The sequence below is a fragment of the Pongo pygmaeus genome, chromosome 20, assembly GCF_028885625.2.
Source record: "Pongo pygmaeus isolate AG05252 chromosome 20, NHGRI_mPonPyg2-v2.0_pri, whole genome shotgun sequence".
Classification (NCBI taxonomy): Eukaryota; Metazoa; Chordata; class Mammalia; order Primates; family Hominidae; genus Pongo; species Pongo pygmaeus.
In genome coordinates, this window is record NC_072393.2 from 64,915,001 (window position 1) to 64,933,590 (window position 18,590).

The following is an 18,590-nucleotide window of genomic DNA, read 5'->3' on the forward strand; positions in this document are numbered from 1 at the left end:
CTCCCAAAGTGCTGGGATTACAGGCGTGAGCCACCGTGCCCAGCCTCTTACATTTATGGCTTTGTTTTTATTTTATTTTATTTCTTTTTTTTTTCCTTTTCTTTTTTTTTTTCTTTGAGACAGGATGTCACTCTGGTTGCTTAGGCTGGAGTGCGGTGGCATGATCTTGGCTCGCTGCAACCTCCACCTCCCGGACTCAAGCACTCCTCCTACATCAGCCTCCCAAGTAGCTGGGACTGCAGACAGCCTGGCTAGTTTTTTCTATTTTTTTTTTGTAGATGCAGGATTTTACCATGTTGCCCAGGCCGGTCTTGATCTCCTGGACTCAAGTGATCTGCCTGCCTCAGCCTCACAAAGTGCTGGGATTACAAGCATGAGCCACTCTGCCCAGCCAGCCTAATTTGTTTTAATTTTTATATATGGTGTAAGGTAGAAGTCTGTGTTGGTTTGAATGTGTCCCCCAAATTTCATGTGTTGATAGTATTTGAAGGTGGTGACTTTTGGGAGAAATTTAGGATTAGATAAGGTTATCAGGATTGGACTCCCTTGATGGGACTAGCGGCTTTAGAAGGAGAGAGAGACCTGAGCTGGCACACTCTTGCCCTCTCACCACGTGATGCCCTCCACCATCTTATGACACAACAAGAAGGCCCTCACCAGATGCCAGCACCATGATATCAGACTTCCCAGCCTTCAGAACTGTAAGAAATAAACTTTTTTTTTTTTTTTTTTAATTTAGTTGGAGTCTCACTCTGTCGCCCAGGCTGGAGTGCAGTGGTGCGATCTTGACTCATTGCACGCTCTGCCCCCCAGGTTCATGCCATTCTCCTGCCTCAGCCTCACATGTAGCTGGGACTACAGGTGCCTGCCACCACGCCCGGCTAATTTTTTGTATTCTTAGGGAGACAGGGTTTCATCGTGTTAGCCAGGATGGTCTCGATCTCCTGACCTCGTGATCCACCCGCCTTGGCCTCCCAAAGTGCTGGGATTACAGGCATGAGCCACCGCTCCCAGCCCACAAATAAACTGTCTTCATCAAAGTTAGTGAAAGAGAGAGAAAAAAGAAACTTTCTTTATAAATTACCTCGTCTTTAGGAGGACAAGATGGGAGGATCACTTGAGGTCAGGAGTTCGAGACCAGCCTGGCCAAAATGGAGAAACCCTGTCTCTACTAAAAAATACAAAAATTAGCTGGATGTGGTGGCATGCACCTGTAGTCCCAGCTACTCAGGAGGCTGAGCCAGGAGAATCAACTGAATCCGGGAGGCAGAGGTTACAGTGAGCCAAGATTGTGCCACTGTACTCCAGCCTGATTGACAGAGTGAGACTCCATCTCGAGAAAAAACAAAACAAAAATCAAAAACAATAAATTATCCAGTCTGTGATATTCTGTTACAGCAACAGAAAATATGCTGAGACAGGAACTATCTTTACTCTTTTCCATGTGGCTATCCAGATGTCCTGTAGGAAGTGTTTGTAAACCACTTAATCATTATACAGCCCCCAACGGGTGATGCTTTGTTGACATGGAAACTGGGAAGCAAAGATGCTTCTTGGGGACAAAGTGACTGAGCCAAGACTCTGATCCAGAAATATCTGGCTTTCAAGCATGGCTGCAGAAGGGCTTTGTTTATGGGATACATTTTAGGTAATGTTGCATCAACTTATAAAAATCAGAATTTTTCACATAAAGGCCAGGCGCAGCGGCTCACGCCTGTAATCCTAGCACTTTGGGAGGCCGAGGCGGGTGGATCACTTGAGGCTAGGGGTTTGAGACCACCCTGGCCAACATGGTAAAACCCCGTCTCTACTAAAAATACAAAAATTAGCCGGGCATGGTGATGCACTCCTGTAGTCCCAGCAGCTAGGGAGGCTGGGGCAGGAGAATCATTTGAACCTGGGAGGCAGAGGTTGCAGTAAATGGAGGTGGCACCACTGCACTCCAGCCTGGGTGACAGAGCGAGACTCTACCTCAAAAAGGAAAAGAATTTTTCACATAAAAATCTGACCTAATTTTCAGTTTCTCTTCAGAGATGAGCAGTTCTGACAAAGGGACCTGTATTTTCCCGTAATCAGTCAGTTCTGAGTCCCTGCTGCTCCTTCAGACAGGGTCCATGCTCCCTCCGCATCACCTCCAGTCCCACCACTCACAGGTAAGTGTCCTTGTGGGCTCCTAAACTGGCCCACTTCTGTCATGTGAGCCTGCCTTGCCCTGAAAGCAGGTGAATTTCTGACCCCAGCCCTGTGTCTTCCTCTTTCAGGAAGGATGGTGAACCTCTTTTTTTTTTTTTTTTTTTGAGATGGAGTCTTGCTCTGTCGCCTCAGCTGGAGTGCAGTGGTGTAATCTTGTCTCACTGCAACCTCCACCTCCTGGGCTCAAGCGATTCTGCTGCCTCAGCTTCCCAAGTAGCTGGGATTACAGGCATGTGCCACCACGCCCTGCCAATTTCACTTTGTATCTAAGTATTAGTGAGTGTATTAGTTAGCTGCTGTGTAACACTATCCTAAAACAGTATCTGTTTTACTTAAAACAGTAACTGTTTCTTTAGCTTACAAACCTGCAAATCAGTGGTTTAGGCCAGTCTGCTGGTACCCTCCTCTGTCTTGTCAGATATAGGTCAGCTCTGCCTGGCGTTGTTGATCTTGGTGAGTCCTCTCACATGTCCTCACTGTACAACCCACACCTATGTATAGTGGCCTAATAGGTGCCCAGTGAGACCTGACTCCCATCATTCATAACGTGCAGTCTCTTGTGACATGGCCTGCCTGTTTTCTCCTTTTCCATTCTTCCTCTGCCAGAAAGCACTGATGGAGATAGTCCAGCTGATTGAGAATGTGTGTGATGTTTCAGGAACCAGTGACCTTCCGGGATGTGGCTGTGGACTTTACCCAGGAGGAATGGGGGCAGCTGGACCCCAACCAGAGGATCCTCTACCGTGACGTGATGCTGGAGACGTTTGGGCACCTGCTCTCCATAGGTAAGCCCTGCTTCGCAAGGTGTGATGGCTGATTCTCTCTGGGTTATAAGTCATGGGGCCTCTGGTGTGAGGACCTGACCTTGGGTCCTCACTCCCTATGGGGAGTGCATGAAGAGGGAGGTCTGCCCTTTTCCATCACAATGCAGAGCTTCACCGTGTTGTGAGGTGCCCTCATGTCCTCACAATTGGGAGTCTGGTCTGGAGCCTGGGCTTGTTGTTTCTGTCCCGAGCAGCCCCTCACCTCCTGTGTTTTTCCCCTTTTCCAGGTCCTGAGCTTCCGAAGCCTGAAGTCATCTCCCAGCTGGAGCAAGGGACTGAGCTATGGGTGGCTGAGAGAGGAACCACCCAGGGCTGCCATCCAGGTGAGAACCCACTATGTGGGAGCAGCTAATGGGAGCAGCCCAGCAGGTCACTGGAGATGAACTTCATGGAAAGGGTGGTGGTTGGTGGTCCTGAAGACGACCCCATTCACTAGGAGTACACAGGACTCAGCATAGAGTCATGCTGACAGCTCTCAGTATAATGAGACTAACAAAGGGGAAAGGCGTGTGGGTATAAGTCCAGAGGAAGCCAGGAATGAGCCTCCAGAGTCCCCTCACTGTGGAGTCATTCAGGATGTGCCAGGCTCCCCCAGCACTCAGGTGTGACACCTCATGAGATATGAGCTCTACCAGGGAATCTTGTTAGAGACTCAGTGCTAGGAGTTTTGACTGAGGCTGCCACATAGACACTCTCTGCCTAGCACAGACCAAGGTTCCAGACTACCAGGAGAAAGCCAGTGTTTGGAATAAACCACATAGTGTGTGCAGTGTGGGTGTAGTAAACCACTCTCATCAGTTAGGGTTGTGGGAACCATCCCCAAATCCAAATTCTCAGTTGCAGCCAAGGGCTAACCTTGTGAACAGGCTTCTCCTAAGAATGCTGGTCTCAGGGCTGCCCTGTTAAATCTTTTCTGCATAGTGCTCCATAGCCTTCTCACCTGTGCTCCCCATCTTCTAAGCTCAGAGGTCATCACCTGTGCTCCAGTGCTGAGAATCCCACCCCTTCCTCCCTCTCTGCTTCATCTTCCCTTATAGGTTCCAGGTCATTCCCTCTCTCACCATCCTTCTCAGCATGTCCTTTCTGTGGCATCATTTCTAATATGTGAATCTGCCCTTCATCTTCTCCATTTCATTCTTGCATGTCCAGATTCTTTGTGTTTTGTTTTGTTTTTAAGACAGGGTCTCCCTCTATCGCCTAGGCTGGAGTGCAGTGGCGTAATCACGGTTCACTGCAGCCTTGACCTCCCTAGTTCAAATGATCCTCTCACCTCACCCTCCCGAGTAGCTGGGATTACAGACATGCACCACCACGCCCTGGTAATTTTTGTATTTTTAGTAGAGATGGGGTTTTGCCATCTTGCCAGGCTGGGCTCGAACTCCTGGGCTCAAGCAATCCACCTACTTTGGCCTCCCAAAGTGCTGGGACTACAGGCGTGAGCCACCGTGCCCAGCTTTTTTTTTTTTTTTTTTTTTGAGACAGTCTCTGTTGCATAAGCTGGAGTGGCAGCTGTGTGATCATGGCTTACTGCAGCCTCAGCCTTCCTGGCACAAATGATCCTCCTGCTTCAGCCTCTTGAGTAGCTGGGACTACAGGTGTGTACCCCCGCACCTGGCTAATTTTCTTTTTAAATTTTTTTGTAGAGACACAGTCGCACTGTGTTGCCCAGGCTGGTCTCAAACTCCTGGGCTCAAGCAGTCCTCCTGTCTTGGCCTCTCAAAGTGCTGGGATTACAGGTATCAGCCACTGCACCTGGCCTTTTTTTTTTTTTTTTTTTGAGACAGTCTCACTCTGTTGCACGGGCTGGAGTGCAGTTGCATGATCTTAGTCTCCTAGGCTCAAGTGATCCACCTACCTCAGCCTCCCTAGTAGCTGTTACTACAGGTGTGTACCACCATGTCCAGCTGATTTTCTTAATTTTTTTCTTTTTCTTTTTTAAAAATTATTTTACTTTTTTTTCTTTCTTTTTTTTTTTTTGTAGAGATGGGGTCTCGCCATCTTGTCCAGGCCGCAGGCTGCTCAAACTAACTCCTGGGCTCAAGCAATCCTGCCTCAACCTCCTAAGTGCTGGGATTACAGGCATAAGCCACTATGCCTGACTTTTTGTTTGTTTGTGTGTCTTTTTTTTTTTTTTTTTTTTTAATAGAGATGAGATCTTTCTACACTGCCCAGGCTGGTCTCAAGCTCCTGAGCTCAAGCAGTCCTCCTGCCTCAGCCACTGAAAGTGCTGGGATTACAGGTGTGAGCCACTGTACCTGGTCACATGTCTAGATTCTATAAACTTGTTCCCCACACCCTTCTTTATTCTCTTATCAGTAAGAATTGTGTTTAGCTATAAATACCCTAAAACCAGGTTGGAGCAGCTAAAAAAAAAAAGAAGCATTTTTCTCGTAAAACAGGAGCCCTGAGTCTGCTGGTACTGTCTTGGCATCTCAGAGGTGCCAGGGCTGATTGTTCTGTGATTTTCCCAGGCTGTCCTTAGGATTACAGTGCAGCTGCAGCAGCTCCAGCCATCACAATTGTGCTCCATGCAGGAAGGAGGGGAAGAGGTAGGAAGAATTCTGCCAGCCACATCTGTCCCCTTTTGGCAGAACTCCAGATGTCACCTATTAGGGTCTCTTTAGCTAGAACTAGGTCACCTCCTCTTGCACTGACCCTAGTTGCTAGGGAAGCTGGAAAGCTAGGGGTGTCTAGATTGTCATAATTGGCTTGGGCAAGTCATGGTCCCCTTGCTGTGGCTTGTGTATTGCTTACCCTGACCACATTCTAGAGTAAATAGCATCTGGCCATGGAATGTACAACCAGCAATGCCTGCAGATTAGCCTCCCACCCAAATACTTCTGATGCCACCCAGGGCTTTCTGATTCTGCAGAAGAACACATGTGCCCCCATGATAGCATATGACCCATCAACCGGGAGTCGGGTGAATCTGCTGCAGACCCTGTTTTCCTGCCCCTTTCATCGGTTGTCACTGCTGTTACTTCAGACATGTATGTCAGAAGCAAATTCTTATCACCCTGGACATAATGCCTGTCACTCACAAGTCTTATGCCATGACCAAATCCAGGATCTAAAACGTGTGCCCATAAATACTAAGCAAAATGTCGTGCTTGCACGGATTAGGAGTATGGGGTCAAAATCATAATGGACAGTTTCAATAACTTAATACCTAGACAGTTATAAATACTCCAGAAGCAGAAGGTTTTCAAGGCTTTATGTTAAGACAGAAACATATTTTCCGTGTAATGCTTTGTATTAGTTTCCTGTTGCTCCTGTAACAAAGTACCACAATCTAGGTGGCTTGAAAAAGCACCGATTTGGCTGGACGCGGTGGCTCAGCTCTATCATTCCAGCACTTTGGGAGGCCAGGGCAGATGGATCACTTGAGTCCAGGAGTTCGAGACTAGCCTGGCCAACATGGCACAACACTGTTTCTATAAAAATACAAAAATTAGCCAGGCGTGGTGGTGCATGCCTGTAATCCCAGCTACTCAGGAGGCTGAGGCACAAGAATCTCTTAAACCCAGGAGGTGGAGGTTGCAGTGAGCTGAGATCATGCCACTGCACTCCAGCCTGGGCGACAGAGCAAAACTCCGTCTCAAAGAAAAAAAAAAAAAGGACAGATTTATTTTCTTATAGTTGTGGAGGTCAGAACTTCAAAATGGTTCATCAGGGCTAGTTCCTCTGACGGCTCCCAGAGAGAATGCATTTCTGTCTTTCTCAGCAACTGGAGGCTGCCCAGACTCCTTGGCTCATAGACCCTTCCTCCATCTTCAGAGTGCTTCACTCTGACCCATTTCCATTATCACAACCCCTTCCCTGACTCAGATTCTTCTGCTTCCCTCCTATATGGACCCTTTGGTCAGATTTAGGGTCCCAGGATAATCTCCCATTTCAAGATTCTTTTTTTTTTTTTGGAGACAGAATCTCGCTCTGTCACAAGGCTGGAGTGCAGTGGTGTGATCTCGGCTCACTGCAGCCTCCGCCTTCCTGGGTTCAAGCGATCCTCCTGCCTCCGCCTCCCAAGTAGCTGAGATTACAGGCACATGCCACCATGCCCAGCTAATTTTTTGTATTTTTAGTAGAGATGGGATTTCACCATGTTGGCCAGGATGGTCTCAATCTCTTGACCTTGTGATCCGCCCTCCTCAGCCTCCCAAAGTGCTGGGATTAAAGGCATGAGCCACTGCACCAGGCCCATTTCAAGATTCTTTATTTTTTTTTTGAGACGGAGTCTCGCTCTCTCCCCCAGGCTGGACTGCAGCGGCGCGATCTCGGCTCACTGCAAGCTCCACCTCCCGGGTTCACGCCATTCTCCTGCCTCAGCCTCCCGAGTAGCTGAGACTACAGGCGCCCGCCACCGCACCCGGCTAATTTTTTTTTGTATTTTTAGTAGAGACAGGGTTTCACCGTGTTAGCCAGGATGGTCTCGATCTCCTGATCTCATGATCTGCCCGCCTTGGCCTCCCAAAGTGCTGGGATTACAGGCGTGAGCCACCACACCCGGCCATCAAGATTCTTAATCACAGCTACAATATCCCTTTTGCCACATAAGGTTCCGGGGATTGGGATGGGGACATCTTTGAGGGGCCATTATTCAGCATACCACATGATTAAAAGAGAGAGTAAATTTTTTTTTATTATTTTTAAGGAAAAGAAGCCTAGTCAATAGAAGAAGACCCTGTCTCTACAAAAAAATTTAAAAATTACCTGGCATGGTGGTGTGTGCTTGTAGTCCTAGCTACTTAGGAGGCTGAGCGGGGATGATTGCTTAAGCCCAGGAGTTCGAGGCTACAGTGAGCTATGATTGCACCACTGCACTCCAGGCTGAGCAACAGAGCATTAAAAAATAAAGGAAAAGAGGCCAGGCATGGTGGCTTACACCTGTAATCCCAGAATTTTGGGAGGCTGAGGCGGGTGGTTCGCTTGAGTCCAAGAGTTCAAGACCAGCCTGGGCAACCTGGCAAAACCACATCTCTACAAAAAATGCAAAAAAATTAGCTGGGTGTGGTGGTGCATGCCTGTGGTCTCAGCTATTCAGGAGGCTGAGCCCAGGAGGTTGCAGTGAGCTGAGATCATGCCACTGCACTTCAGTCTGGGCGACAGAGTAAGACCTTATCGCAAAAATAAAATAAAATAATGGTGAAGAATCCCTGTCCAGGCAGATCCCACTCCCAGTGCACTCAGGGGTTTGTGGGCTCAGGGATGGCTGGGCGATCTCAAGCCCCTCCTTGGCCCCTGTCACTCGTCTGGCATCATTCCTTACTGGTTCCCTCTTGTGGTTGCTCAGCTTCACCTACTGCAGGTCTTCTCCTGGCTGACTGCAGTCCCAGCTCTTCTCCCATTTCCTCTCTTCATCAACTGCTCACCCTCTCTCCCGGAGACTCTGTGGCTTCCCAAGCGCCAGGATCAGTGAGTTGTTCTGGGCAGCCGGGAGTCAGGCTGGAGTTGGAGCCTGTCTCAACCTCAGTGCTCTTTGCTGTTCCTGGCCAGGCCAGTTCACTCCACTAGTGTTCTCAAGTCCCCCTCCTCCGGATGTTCTTCTGCACTCTCCCAACAGGCAGCATTAGTCTTGGCCGGGGTCACAGTGTTGTCTTTAGTCTCCGTGTCTCGTCCGTGTCGTCTCTCAGGCAGTCTCCCGGCTCACGAGCCTGTTCCACGGATGTTCCTGAGGACCTGCCATGTGCTGCTGTTTGTGCTGTGGATGCAGCAAAGAATGACAGGAAAGGCTGAGCCCTCACTCAGCATCTGGGAGATGGAAGTCTGAGAGATGGATGCCAGTGCCAGGCAGTGATGAGGCCGTAAAGGAAAATGCACCTGGGGAGGGCGAGATGGGGCACTCATGCCCCAGGACTGGCAGGGAGGCCTCTCTGAGAAAGTGACTCAAACTGGGGCACAGGGAGCAAGGTGGGCAGATGTCTGGGGATGAAGGTTCTTGGCAGAGGGAGCAGCACGTGCAAAGGGCCCCAGGAAGGAGTATGGGGGATGCATTAGAGGGATGTGAGGAGCCATGTGGAGCAGAGTGGGCGTGGGGCAAGGGTCAGGAGATGAGACAAGCCAGGGCATGGTGGAGAAGGGCATAGGGTCGTGTCCATCCTCAGAAGTGACTGCAGAGTGAATGGAGGAGTGACCAGGGCTGGCTTGCAGTGGGGAGGAGGGTGGGTCTCTTTGGTTTTGCATAATAGCTTTATCAAGATACAATTCACATACCACAAGTTCACCTATTAAAGTGTACTACTTAGCGGTTTTGAGTATATTCTCAGATTGTGTGCAGCTGTCTTTACTATCTAATTCCAGAACATTTCATCACCATCTTAGTCAGCTTGGGGTACCATGACAAAATACCACTGCCTGGGTGTCTTGTACAACAGACATTTATTTCTGACGGTTCTGTAGGCTGGAATTCTAAGAGCACAGTGCCAGCTGATTCGGGCCCTGGTAAGGGCCCCTTCCTCGATTGCAGAAGGCTGCCTTCTCTCTGTGCCCTCATATGGCAGAGAGAGGAAGCAAGTCCTGTGGTATTTCTTCTTACAAGATCACTAATGTCATTCTTAAAGGCCCCACCCTCATGACCTAATCACCTCCCAAAGGCCTCATCTCCAAATACCTTCACATTGGGGATTAGGGTTTCAACATAGGAATTTTGCTATCGACATTCAGTCCATAGCAGTCACCCATTAGCAGTCACTCTCCGTCTTTCCCATCCCCTGCCAACCAGTAACCTACTTTCTGTCTCTACTGATTTGCCTGTTCTAGACATTCCATATGAATGGAATCTTACAATTTGTGACCTTTGTATCTGGCTTCTTTCACTCAGCAGAATGTTTTCCGGCTTATCCATGTTGTAGCATATGTCAGTACTTTGTTCTTTTTTGTGGCTGCATAATATCCCATTGTATGGATAGACCATATTTTGTTTATCCATTTGTTGAGGGGCATTTGGGTTGTTTCTACTTTTGGCTATTAATTAATAGTGCTACTATGAACATTAGTGTATAAATTTTTGTGTGAAGTGACTTATATTTTAGAAGAAACCTCTGGGTGCTATGTAGAGAGTCAATTTTTTTTTTGAGACAGAGTCTCTGCTTGGTTGCCGAGGCAGGAGTGCAGTGGTGTGATTTTGGCTCACTGCAACCTCCGCCTCCCGGGTTCAAGCGATTCTCATGCCTTAGGCTCCTGAGTGGCTGGGACTACAGGTATATAACACCACGCCTGAATAATTTTTGTATTTTTAGTAGAGACAGGGTTGGCCAGGCTGGTCTTGAACTCCTGACCTCAAGTGATCGTCCAGCTTCGGCTTCCCAAAGTGCTAGGATTACAGGCATGAGCTACCGGGCCTAGCCAGAGAGTCAAATTTGGGCGCCAGAGGTGACAGAGCAGGAAGCCTGGCACCTGGCCAGCCTCAGCTCCTCCAGTATCTCTCCTGTTGTCAAGCTTTCATTCATTCATTCCCTCGATACGTTCCTTCAGCATTCACTGAGACAGATATTTTTGAGCTTCTACTACTTGTCATTTCTAGGCACTGGCTGTGAACATTCTAGTGTGGTGAGGTGGACCCGGAATGAATGAACACATGACCTGTATTTTGGTCAGGACAAGAGCAGATGAGGGGGCTTGAAGAGGGCTTGGGGAAAGCGGGGAGCCTGGCTTATAACAGAGTCCCTGTCCTAATCCCCAGAACTGGTTATCTCGGATACTGGGTGAGCAAGAGGGTCAGAATCAGACAAGGAGATATGACAGCAGAAGCAGAGGTGAGTGAGAGAGATCTGAAGATGCTGTGCTCGGCTCCAGAGGTGAAGGAAAGGGCCAGGAATGCAGGCAGCCTCTAGGAACGGGAAGATGCAAGGATTTTCCCCAGAACCTCCCGAAGAGAAACCAGCCCTGCCAACACCTTGATTTTAGGACTTGAACTGTAAGATAATAAGTGCGTTTTAATAAATGCACTTCATTGCCAGTGCATGGCCCACAGCAGGTGCTTAATAAATGTTTGTTGAATGAGTGAAGCCGTGTCTGAGGGCACTTGATGTTAAAATAAGAGGAGAATCAGGGGACTTGCCAGGGCAGCTGGTTAGGACCCCAGTTCAATATCAGGCCTATGGTGTTGGAGGCCTGTCCCCCTTCCTTTTTTTTCTCCCAACAGCTCAGAGATCTTTGGGTTTTCTTTCAGGCTGGGAGCCTCGATCTGAAAGCCAAGCATCACGCAAGGAAGAGGGCCTTCCTGAAGAGGAGCCATCCCATGTCAGGGGAAGGGAAGGATTCCCGACAGATGCTCCTTATCCCAGCACGTTAGGGAAAGACAGGGAGTGTCAGAGCCAGAGTCTGGCACTCAAGGAGCAGAATAACTTGAAGCAGTTGGAATTTGGCCTCAAGGAAGCACCAGTTCAAGATCAAGGCTACAAAACTCTCAGACTTGGGGAAAACTGCATCCTGAGTTCAAGCCCAAATCCATTCCCAGAGATCTCTAGAGGGGAGTATTTGTATACTTACAACTCACAGATTACAGACTCAGAACATAACTCCAGCTTAGTCAATCAGCAGACAGGCTCCCCAGGAAAACAGCCCGGTGAAAACAGTGACTGTCACAGAGCTTCCAGTCAGGCCATTCCAGTTACGGAACTCACAAAAAGCCAGGTGCAGGACAAACCCTACAAATGTACTGACTGTGGGAAGTCGTTTAACCATAACGCACACCTCACCGTGCACAAGAGGATTCATACAGGAGAAAGACCTTATATGTGCAAGGAGTGTGGGAAAGCCTTCAGCCAGAACTCCTCCCTCGTCCAGCACGAGCGCATCCACACTGGAGACAAGCCCTACAAGTGTGCCGAATGTGGGAAGTCTTTCTGCCATAGTACACACCTTACCGTCCATCGGAGGATTCACACTGGGGAGAAGCCCTACGAGTGTCAGGACTGTGGGAGGGCCTTCAACCAGAACTCCTCCCTGGGGCGGCACAAGAGGACACACACTGGGGAGAAGCCATACACCTGCAGTGTGTGTGGGAAATCCTTCTCTCGGACCACTTGCCTTTTCCTGCACCTGAGAACTCACACCGAGGAGAGGCCCTACGAGTGTAACCACTGCGGGAAGGGCTTCAGGCACAGCTCATCCCTGGCCCAGCACCAGCGGAAGCACGCCGGGGAGAAGCCCTTTGAGTGCCGCCAGAGGCTGATCTTCGAGCAGACGCCAGCTCTCACAAAGCATGAATGGACAGAAGCCCTGGGCTGTGACCCACCTTTGAGTCAAGATGAGAGGACTCACCGAAGCGACAGACCCTTCAAATGTAATCAGTGTGGGAAGTGTTTCATTCAGAGCTCTCACCTCATCCGGCACCAGATAACTCACACCAGAGAGGAGCAGCCCCATGGGCGAAGCCGGCGGCGTGAACAGTCCTCGAGCAGGAACTCACACCTGGTTCAACATCAACACTCAAACTCCAGAAAGAGCTCTGCAGGCGGAGCAAAGGCAGGGCAGCCGGAAAGCAGAGCCCTGGCTTTGTTTGACATCCAAAAAATCATGCAAGAGAAAAACCCTGTGCACGTTATTGGGGTGGAAGAGCCTTCTGTGGGTGCTTCCATGTTATTTGACATCAGAGAATCCACATAGGAGAGAAACTTTGCTGATGACTTTTAACCACAAGTAAAAAATGTGGTAAGTCCACATAGTGTACTCATGAAAAGAGGGGCTGGGGGTAGAAATGTCATTGGTGACTTCTGACTTTCTAAGGAAATGATGCTTCCCAAGCACCCGAGGTTGGTTGGTCCCAAATCTGTCAAACTCAGTGCCCTCTTTAGCGACATATTTTGTGACATTACTTCCATTACACCACAGTGAGTTTGCAGGTAATATAACCTACCCACGTGTGTAATGTCAAAAAAATCAATATGCGGCCCCATTTTGTAAAGGATCATTAAAATGAAAGTAATTTATGGTAGAGTCAATTGTAGAGTAACGTGTACTGACTTGGTGCAGTATTTCTCCTTGTCACTGTGGGCCCAATTTTGCCAGGAGACCTAGGGCAATAGCCTGTTGCTTGTGGACTGGTGGAGGGTATGATGTTGACCATGGCAATACTGTGAGGGGCCTTCCCATGTGGAACGTGACCTTCCAAAGTAGTGACTAACTCTTGGAAAAGTTTTTAACAACATAATATGCTATTGCATTTCTGGGAAATTCTGGGTAAATTCCAAGCATGCAGCAATTAGCTTGTGCTTATGTATGAAGTCAGGTTAGGTTCTCAGTTCATACCCTGAAAACTGCTTATTCCACATCTGTTGATGTGGTCCACTGGGGGCAGTTCTGTTCCTCACCATCTTTGCAGCATGCACGGCTCCTGCCCACGTTTCAACCACACCCCCAACCCAATTACATGACTAGCCCCCATGAAATTTCACAGCATTCCCTGCAGGGGAGTGTCACAGCTCCTCTTGAAAAACATCTGGTGTTGCTATGAGCCAGAGGTTCTTTTTTTTGTTTTTTGTTTGAGATGGAGTCTCGCTCTGTCACCCAGGCTGGAGTGCAATGGCGCAATCTGCTCACCACAACCTCCGCCTCCCAGGTTAAAGCAATTCTCCTGCCGTAGTCCCCCGAGTAGCTGGGATTACACGCACCTGCCACCACGCCCAGCTAATTTTTGTATTTTTGGTAGAGATGGGGTGTTGCCCAGGCTGATCTCAAACTGCTGACCTTGTGATCCACCCACCTCGGCCTCCCAAAGTGCTGGGTTTACAGGCATGAGCCACCACGCCCAGCTGAGCCAGAGGTTCTTAACTGGTGGTGCTTTTGTCTCCAGGGCACATTTGGTGACATCTAGGGACATTTTTGGTTGCAGTGCCTGGAGGAAGGGTGCCGCTGCCATGTAGTGGGTAGAGGCCTGGGATGCTGCTCACCATCCTACAGTGCCCGGGACAGCTCCTCAACAAAGGATTCTCTAGCTCAAATGTCAACAGTGCCAAGGTGGGGAAGCCACCCGGGTAGAAACCCAGCCCAGAAATGTAGCTGACATTTTTAAAACTTGAAGCCAGGTGTGGTGGCTCACGCTTGTAATCCCAGCATTGTGGGAGGCTGAGGAGGGCGGATCCCTTGAGGTCAGGAGTTTGAGACTAGCCTGGGCCCATGCTGAAACCCCATCTCTACTAAAAATACAAAAATTAGCCAAGTGTGGTGACATGCGCCTGTAATTCTAGCTACCTGGGGGAGGCTGAGGCACGAGAGTCGCTTGAACTTGGGAGGCAGAGGTTTCAGTGAACCGAGATTGCACCACTGCACTCCAGCCTGGGTGACAGAGCAAGACTCTGTCTCAAAAAAAAAAAGAAAGGAAAAAAAACCTTCAAATTGATTGATCAGGGCTAGACTAGACTAGAAATCATATAAGCTTGATTTTAACAAATGGTGTCATTAGCTAGTTTATACATGATGTACTTTTTAGTACATCCTTTACTGTTTCGCAGCATTCATAATTGATGTGAAATAAGGAAGATAATCCTTTTTTTTTTTTTTTTTTTTTTTTGAGACAGGGTCTCACTCTTTTGCCCAGGCTGGAGTCAGTGGTGTAATCACTGCTCACTTGCAGCCTTGACCTCCTGGGCTCAAGTGATCCTCCCACCCCAGCCTCCCAAGTAGCTGGGACCACAGGCATGTGCCACCATTCCTAATTTTTTTTATTTTTTGCAGAGACAGGGTCTCACTGTGTTGCCTAGGCTGGTCTCAAACCTTGGCGTCCCGAAGTGTTGAGATTATAGGCATGAGCCACTGTGCCCAGCCACTTATTTTTCTGAGTAACCTTTAAGGATTTATTGTGGACATTTTCAAACATGAGTCATATATTTTTGCTGGTACTCCCATCTACCTCCCCACCACTCTCCTGCCCTGGATATATATATAAAACCATGTTCATCCACTGGGACAAAACCGTTTTCACAATCATACTAAGCTGTCATTTCGCATTTTTGCTGTGCACTGATAGTGTGAAAGCAATGGCAGGTAAAACTACCGAGCCTGAGTTCAAAGCAGGGCAGTAGCCCTGAGGTTGGTTGTTCATATTCTTCTCCACTGGGCAATGCAGTAAAGAAAAAGAAAAGCTAATTTCACGTAATTTCTTTCTTTTTTTTTTTTTTTTTTTTGAGATGGAGTCTCGCTCTGTTGCCCAGGCTGGAGTGCAGTGGCGCGATCTCGGCTCACTGCAACCTCCACCTCCTGGGTTCACGCCATTCTCCTGCCTCAGCCTCCCAAGTAGCTGGGACTACAGGTGTGCGCCATCTCGCCCAGCTACTTTTTTGTATTTTTAGTAGAGACGGGGTTTCACCATGTTAGACAGGATGGTGTTGATCTTCTGACCTCATAATCCGCCCACCTCAGCCTCCCAAAGTGCTGGGATTACAGGCATGAGCCACCACACCTGGCCCTCTGTTTCTTTTTGAGACAGAGTATTGCTCTGTCGCCCAGGCTGGAGTGTGGTGGCGCAATCTTGGCTCACTGCAACCTCCGCCTCCTGGGTTCAAGCAGTTCTCATGCTTCAGCCCTCTGAGTAGCTGGGATTACAGGTGTGCGCTACCACGCCTGGCTAATTTTTGTATTTTTAGTAGAGATGGGGTTTTACCATGTTGGCCAAGCTGGTCTCAAACTCCTGACCTCAAGTAATCTGCCTGCCTCAGTCTCCCAAAATGCTGGCATTACAGGCATGAGCCACCGTGCCTGGCCTACTTTCACTGAATTTCTGTGATGAAACAGGAAAAACTAATTTTGTTAAATCTCAAGTAGAACCATATTGTCATTATCACATGTAAACAGATATCATCAAATACCTAGTGTTCAGATGTTCTGGGTTGCCTCATACATTTTGTTTTCTATTTGTTTCATAGTAATCATAATCTAAACAAGATCCACACAGTGCATTTGGTTGGAATTTTTCTTCTTTCTTTTTCTTTTTTTCTTTTTTCGTGATGGAGACTTGCTCTGTCACGCGGTTCACTGCAACCTCCCAGGTTCAAGCAATTCTCCTGCCTCAGCCGCCCCTGTCGCTGGGACTGCAGGCATGCACCACCACACTCAGCAGATTTCTTAATTGTTTGTAGAGATGGGGTTTTACTACATTGCCTAGGCCAGTTTCAAACTGGGCTCAAGCAATCCTCCCACCTTGGCCATCGAAAGTGCAAGGATTACGAGTGTGAGCCACTGCACCCTGCCAAACAGCAATTTTTTTTTTTTTTTTTTGTGATGGAGTCTCGCTCTGTTGCTCAGGCTGGAGTGCAGTGGTGCGATCTCGGCTCACTGCAAGCTCCGCCTCCCAGGTTCACGCCATTCTCCTGCCTCAGCCTCCTGAGTAGCTGGGACTACAGGCGCCCGCCACCACGCCCGGCAGATTTTTTGCATTTTTAGTAGAGATGGGGTTTCACCATGTTAGCCAGGATGGTCTCAATCTCCTGACCTCGTGATCCACCTGCCTTGGCCTCCCAAAGTGCTGGGATTACAGGCATGAGCCACCACGCCCGGCCCCAAAACAGCAATTTGAATAACCATGTTGGAATGGTTGAGCATTGGAACTCATTAGCATCAGAACTTCCCATGTCAGGCTGGGCACGGTGGCTCACTCCTGTAATCCCAGCACTTTGGGAGGCCGAGATGGGCGGATCACAAAGTCAGGAGATCGAGACCATCTTGGCTAACACGGTGAAACCCCGTCTCTACTAAAAATACAAAAAATTAGCCTGGCATGGTGGCAGGCACCCGTAGTCCCAGCTACTCGGGAGGCTGAGGCAGGAGAATGGCATGAACCCGGGAGGCAGAGCTTGCAGTGAGCCGAGATTGTGCCACTGCACTCCAGCCTGGGGAACAGAGCTAGACTCCGTCTCGGAAAAAAAAGAACTTCCCGTGTCCATTTTTGCTTTTTGGATGCTGGGAGTGTCACAACTCAGCGATCCAATCAAGGCAGAGCTGGCCTCCAGGATGCCAGAGCCAGAGCTTTGTGGTTCATCTCTAGAGGTTCAACAGGACCCTGTGGATTGCCCAAGTTGGTTTCTCTGTACTTACCTTTTCGGGGTTGTCCTCAAAACGTTGCCCATGTCAACTCTGACTTTTCACAGCAACTCCGGCCTCCTACCTGGGACTGCGCCACTTCTGTCTCCTTAGATAACCTCCATTCGCATAGCTAAATGCTGCATCCTCAGACACTGCCACAATAATAGTTCTGTGAATTAGTACCATTTTATAGATAGGCAAAATTCAGAACAGGACAAAAGTTAGTGGTAACTAGAACAAAAGTAACCAGCCCAAGCTAGGAAGTGGTGGAGTTAGAATTTGATGTCAGCACCCAGCTGACCATGGCTTAAACAGATGAGGCTTTGTTCAAAGGCTGTCTTTTCAGTGGCTCAGCTGTGTCATAGTCAATGTTTTCTGCAATCTCTCAACCTTTCCATTGTGGTCATTAGGAGACTACTATGGATCCAGCCATTGCATCCACAGTGAAGACTGAAAGGAGGAGGAATGGGCAGGCCAACACTTATCTCTAATGATGTTTTAAGGAAAAACATTCCCGGAAGCCTGCAGCACATGCCCCCCTTAGTCTCACTGGCCACAGATGGGTCAGGGGGCCACCCCTAATAACAACGGGGCTTAGAAACCTTGTATTTACCTTTCTAACCTCTGTGGTGGAGACAGGTAGGAGAGAAAAGTCTTGGGAAGTAGATGATGGAGGCAGCTAGCCGTATCTGCTGCTTTTCTCCTTCAAGCTCTTGGGAGAATTGTTTATGCTCCCTATTCCCTTGGTGGCAGCTCACACCTCAGACCCGCTGTCCGCCCCTACTGCTTCACAGAACCCACTGCGACCACTGTCCAAGGTACCACCTCTGGTGTCGTCTCTCTTCATCCCCAGGACTGTGAAGCCTGCTAACCTCTTTGCAGAGCTCCATCTCCTTGCATTGTGGGGTTCCTTCTAACTCTTCAGGGACTTCTCAACCTCCCGTCACCCCTCCTAAATGTTGGGGTCCCTGGGGTCCTAGAGTCCACCTTGTGCTCTACACCCTCCCCAGGTGTCATCTACATCCCTAGCTTTATGCTGCTCACCACCAGATCAGTCTGGTGCTTCTGAGATTTGGGCTTCAGACCCAAACAACTGCTGTGTGCTACTGTGCAACTCACTGAGGTGTGCTGAAAGCTCCCCAAACCCAGCCTACCCCAAACAAAACTCATTTTCCACCCAGACTAGTCTCTGCTTCCCTGATCCCTTTCCTGGAGGCTGTTTCCACTTGCCATCCCATCATGGAAGCCAGAAAATCAGTCTTCTTGACCTCTCCCCTTCTTTACTCCATGGAGTTAGAGGTCCTGTTGATTTTGCCATGTGAACATTTCGGATTTGCTTACTTCATCCCCACTGCCACCAACAGTGCAGGATGGCCCTAAGAGGAGAAGCAATGTGCTACCAAGTGGCCCAGTCAGAGTGTGAACCAAACAGTCTGGTACCAAAACCCTATTCTGGATCATTCCTCCTTTCTGCTCCACCAGCAGTTTGGGGCACAGGCTTGGGAATCCAGACAGGAAAGCTCCTCCCCTCTGAAGCAGTGGGACCAACAGTGACAG

At 48.9% G+C, this 18,590-nt stretch overlaps 1 protein-coding gene across 3 annotated transcripts in view; it reads left to right on the plus strand.

Moving 5' to 3' along the window:
• The window catches only part of ZNF8 (zinc finger protein 8), a 37,134-nt gene that overhangs the window by 4,057 nt on the left and 14,487 nt on the right, over positions 1-18,590 (plus strand). For 2 of the 3 annotated variants that reach the window (XR_010125035.1, XR_010125034.1), the window contains exons 2-4: positions 2,852-2,978; positions 3,245-3,340; positions 11,185-12,668. Coding sequence is in view for 1 of the 3 variants with exons in the window: in XM_063658611.1 (XP_063514681.1) it covers positions 2,852-2,978; positions 3,245-3,340; positions 11,185-12,623 (1,662 nt within the window). In the remaining 2 variants the exon portion in view is untranslated. Of the gene's footprint in view, positions 1-2,851; positions 2,979-3,244; positions 3,341-11,184; positions 12,959-18,590 lie in introns of those variants that run through there. The other variant, XM_063658611.1, reaches the window with a different exon arrangement.